We start from the raw sequence: 5207 nt of genomic DNA on the forward strand, positions 1-5207 counted from the left end.
TAGTCAGTTTATGACATTTGCCAACAAGATTGATACACACTGTCTTAGTTTTTAACACAAATAATTTAGCAGTGTAAGACTAGAGGGAAGGCAGCTAGTCATCACCAACTCTTGGGCTACTCTTTTACCAACGAATAGTGAGATTGACCGTCACATTATAACGCCCCCACGGCTGAAAGGGCGAGCATGTTTGGTGGGACGGGGATTCGAACCCGCGACCCTCAGATTGCGAGTCGAATGCCTTAACCACCTGGCCATGCCGGGCCCGTCCTTCAAAAGTCACATTTTCGTTCTTTTCATAATATTTGCACAAGAGACAATTTTTATTGGAGCTTTCTTTTTATTCTTTGAAAGCGAAAACGTTAATATCGATGAACGTTGAATACCACCTCCACCACTTATTAATACAAACAAATACTTTTCTCATTTTGTTTTGAAAAAATCACACACGTTTTCTATATTTTTGAATATGTGGCGTATTAAAATTTTTTCTTGTTCGAGCCTACTTTTAAATCCTTTCTGTAATAATAACACTGAGGTTAAAAAGGTTGGTAATTCATTCAGTACATAAACAGTCACAAGAGAAACACGTACAAGGTATGAATTAATATTTTTACCTTTTAGACGTATGAAATACTGTAAACATTTTGCAAATAAACGACTGAATACTCATGAAGAAATATTTTTTGAGATTCAATTAATAGTAAAGAGAATACTTAATATATTTATGCATTGAGAACAATAGAAAAAAAAATTGTAATTTTACATAATGAAGTTCAACACTCAGATATTTATTTTTCGGTAATACATGTTTAAATATTCTTTAATTCTTCATAAACTATTCATGTTTTTTTCACTTATTTTGAAGATACCCTTGAGTAAAATATTCATCAAATTATCTTTGGGGTATTAAGTGTTGTTTTTTCCTGATATCTCATCGTAGAATATGACGAGTCATTATTTGTTGTTCAAAATAAGAAACTTAGTAATCTGTTCAGCATTTCTAAATACAATAAAAGTGTCATTTAATCATCTACATCATGACAATTTCATCAATTATTAGATATTTACTAAGTTTAATGGCCTCATCTAATGGTTTGGAAATAAAAAGAGATTGTGTAGAAAAATATGCTAATTGATCATCTTCATGGAGATCCAATTATTCGATTTGATCCTCTAATTAACAGCATCTTTCAAAGTAACTTTTTTAGATCAAAGTCTTTAAGATGTTCTGCAAGAAATCCTGGAAAAGTTCGTTGTTACCAGTATTACCGTTCGCTGTTTATGAATATTAGAGTGGGAAGTTATTAGAAGTCCAACACTATTGTAAACACCATCAATGATAATCTAACCTTTTTTATTGAATTCAAAAACAGATATGTTTAGGTTTGTTTTGAATTTCGCGCAAAACTACACGAGGGCTACTTGCGCTAGCCGTCCCTAATTTAGCAGTGTAAGACTAGAGGGAAGGCAGCTAGTCATCACCACCCACCGCCAACTCTTGGGCTACTCTTTTACCAACGAATAGTGGGATTGACCGTCACATTATAACGCCCCCACGGCTGAAAGGGCGAGCATGTTTGGTGAGACGGGGATTCGAACCCGCGACCCTTGGCTTGCGAATCGAGCGCCGTAACCACCTGGCTATGCCGGGCCTGATATGTTCAGGAGAATGACACGGTTTCGCCAGTAAAAGAAAAAAATATCACTGTGGCGTTAAGGTCTTCTCATCTTTACAATAAATCATTTGAACTGAAAATTCAGACAGTGTTTTAAGTGCTCTACTTTCTTTTCACAAGCTTTTTCATTTTCTTAAATTATCATTTCTGAACGAACTTTTATGTCAGTTATAAAAAAACAAAAACAACGTCAAACATCGACACGCCGGTTTTCTTGCATGGGTGTTTTAATTAATAAACTTCTACTAGAAACAGCTTTATAAATGTTTTTTAAAATTATCTTATTTCTTTTCATAGATGTTTTGTGCTAAATGTTTTACACACATTTATTTGTATAGGTTATATAATTACTAACCCAGTAATAGACACGAAACATTATTTTTTTAAGTTAATTTAATTTTTTCACAGTGCCTTTAACATTACGAAAAAGATTCCATGATATCATTAATCCAGTCTATGTGTGTTGATATTCGAGCGTACCCCGACGGCCCATTCTTCACACCACAGAGACCAGAAATCATGTTGTTTCTGGTAACGTAGCTCGCGACTCCAAGCACTTCCCAGTGATCGCCGAACTTGCACGATAATGGACCTCCGCTGTCTCCCTGCAAAGAAATATTGACTTGTTTAGAGAACGACCTTCACTTTGTAAACGTCTTAAAACAGAATGTAGCTTAGATTTTGGAATCCAGATTATTAATTAGTAATTTTTATAAAATATATCTGATAATGAAAGTGATCAGGTGTGGAAATCTTATGTTCAAGTCTTCTGAATTCGACAGGTCCAGAGTTTACGAAGCTAGAACGATAAGACAACAAAGTAGAAAAGCACCCGAATTTAAGTCTTCTATGTTCTCCATGGGTTAAAGAGGTCGGACTTCAAACGATTAGTTAATTTATTATGTAATTACGTTTCATTGCTATACGAAAATGTAATTGTCAGATGCTTCAGAAATAATGTTAAAGAACAAAAAAAAAAAAAATCAGTTGGCAAAAGTTTGGTTTGGTTGTTGTTAAGCCAAAAGTTACATAATGGACTATCTGTGCTCTGCCTAGCACAGGCATCGAAACCCGAACTTTAGCGCCGTAAGTCTGCAGATTTATCGTTGAGCCAGTGGAGGAGGAAGGGGACGTTGGTGAAAGTAAAACTTTGAATACAAAATAATAATATATTTTAGTGGAGACAAAGAACCATCTGTGACAACATTGATTGATTGAATTATGCTAATGACACAAAAATTGGTACTTAGTTAAGTGAGCTGTTACTTGACAGCTCGAATAAAAAACAACAACCTAAAACAGTATACTCACATGACATACTCCATGACCGCCAGCTTGTGTTCCAGTGCAAATCATAGTTGTGCTGTTGAAATCAACGAATTCGGTACTGCAGTCCGCTTCATCAAGGATTTCAGATTCAGCTTGTTTTAAAACATCATTTCCTCCTGTTCCTATTTACAAATAAATAATATTATTTGTTAAAAGTTAAGAACCTGGAAGTAAGTGAAAAAATGTAGATCGTAAAAATGCTTTAACATATTCTTAACTTAGGAACTGGTGCTGAACTTGGCTTTATTGGAACAAGAATGGTTAACTATCTACCCTGGAAGCTATGTCAATTCATTGCAAGTAAATTGTACATTATTAATATATATAATTTCAATATTGAAAAATGCAGATGTTATATATATATATATAAGCTGCATTAGAAGGAATTATAGGAAAAAAAATATACAAGGAAATATTATGTAAATGCCTTCACCTATGTTATACTGCAACGAACTGTGATGTAATAAATTCACGCGTTGTTAGTTTCACGTGACTGGCCATACCAGCATAATGCCTATAAAAGTAGAGCCACTCATACTTTTCTCATCAGTAGTGTGGCAAATGCATTGATGAGTCCCAGGCCAGGAATTGTTCATGAAAAATGTGTAGAAATCAAAGTTTCGACTAGAGAAAGCTTTACACGCGACAGACTGAGGCTACATTTCGTGTTTCAGTAGAACCTGCATGGAAACTCTGAAAATGGTATGCGAACCCACTTCTGTTGACAATAGGAGTGGTCGGGTAGAAAGACCGAACTTTTAAAACTGAAAATAAGTAGCTTAGGGTATGTTATTTACATTAATCCAGTAAGGATCTTGCCAATGACCTAAATGTAAGCTGAGAAAAGTAAGATAAGCAAAAAGTTGCCGCTAAAGATGTGTAATTGCTCCAAAATCACTGCTTAGAAGAGTTAACCAATTTAAGAAATTGAAATGAGCATCATACTTTGAAAAATGGGATGAACAAAGTTATAGAAGGGTGCTCTTTTCAGTTGAATTAAATTTTATATTGTTTAGCTATCACGAAAGATAACTTTTTTGATGGCAGAAAGGAGAATGGTATCACAGTTAGCGCACATCTTCTTACAATGAAACATGCTTGGAACCAGTTACAAGTGTGAGATGCATCTAAGACAATGCTATCGGAGATCTACATAAAACTGATGACTCCCTGAGTGCTCGCAGATGGAAGCAGATTCTTATCCATCATGTCATGTGCTCGAGGGTTCATCTTCCAGCAAGGCAGTGATTCCAAGCATGCAACAAATTTGGTGAAATGATATCTGGAAGGGGAAAAAAAAGAGACCAAGGTAACACTCACAACAATTGCTTGATCTGCACAAAGTCCTTATTTGAATAATGTGAAAGTTGTATTGTTATCTGGAAACTGAGAAGTCCAAGTAGCCACCAAACAAGTTATTTGAATTATGTGAAGTAATACAGGGCACTTGGAAAATATTTCATAATCATATATTGATAAGATTATGGTAGCATAAGAACGAGGTGCATTACATGAGGTTTAAAGAAAATATAAAATTCTAGAGCATTGTACAACTTATTTACGTTTATTTTATATTTACTAATGAGTTGTATTAGGGTTAAACTGACCACTTAGTTGCCATTTCTCATTCTTTGTGACTCCTGTATGTGTGTCATCTATGCGAGTCAAGCATCCTAACCACCAGGCCATGTCAGGCCCTGGAAATCACACGTACATATAAAAAGACATTTTAACTTTCGGAAGCGACAAACTAATACTGAGGATTGTATTTCTTCTGTTGATGTTGCACAACCTGCTTCCCAATAGTGCCCTGCAGCGACATTTTCTTAGCTTAGGGTTTTTTGGAGACCAGTAATGTCACTATTCCCTCCCTCCTTCCTCTTGTGCAGTTTAGCTTCTTTCTTTTTTTTTGTATTTCCTTGTCAATTACTTTGTTTTTGTGCCATTCGATTCTTTGATTTTTATCAATAACTGATCAGAAAGAGTCACACTTTATCAATCTTACTGCATTTGGTTTTCTTTGAGTCTTTGTCCACAGTTTTCCCGTCTTTCTTATGTAAGACAATCCACAGGGACACTCAATTTTATATACAACACTATTGGATGTTGGGTAGTTGGGAGGTTGTTTAACTTCTGATAGTCGCTAAAAGAATAGCCCAAGAGTTGGCAGTGGGTAGTGATGACTAGCTGCTTTCCCTC

The 5207-nt window shown here is 35.3% G+C and overlaps 1 protein-coding gene across 1 annotated transcript in view; it reads right to left on the reverse strand.

The window, feature by feature from the left end:
* Positions 1-2057: 2057 nt before the first annotated feature.
* The window catches only part of LOC106467012 (chymotrypsin-like elastase family member 2A), a 15869-nt gene continuing 12719 nt past the window's right edge, over positions 2058-5207 (reverse strand). The window contains exons 8-9 of the mRNA XM_013927322.2: positions 2991-3130; positions 2058-2284 (exon numbers count right to left, since the gene is read on the reverse strand). Coding sequence (XP_013782776.2) covers positions 2099-2284; positions 2991-3130 — 326 coding nt within the window. The 3' untranslated portion in view covers positions 2058-2098. The remainder of the gene's footprint in view (positions 2285-2990; positions 3131-5207) is intronic.

This window comes from Limulus polyphemus, unplaced genomic scaffold, assembly GCF_000517525.1.
Source record: "Limulus polyphemus unplaced genomic scaffold, Limulus_polyphemus-2.1.2 Scaffold2461, whole genome shotgun sequence".
In the NCBI taxonomy this organism is placed as follows: Eukaryota; Metazoa; Arthropoda; class Merostomata; order Xiphosura; family Limulidae; genus Limulus; species Limulus polyphemus.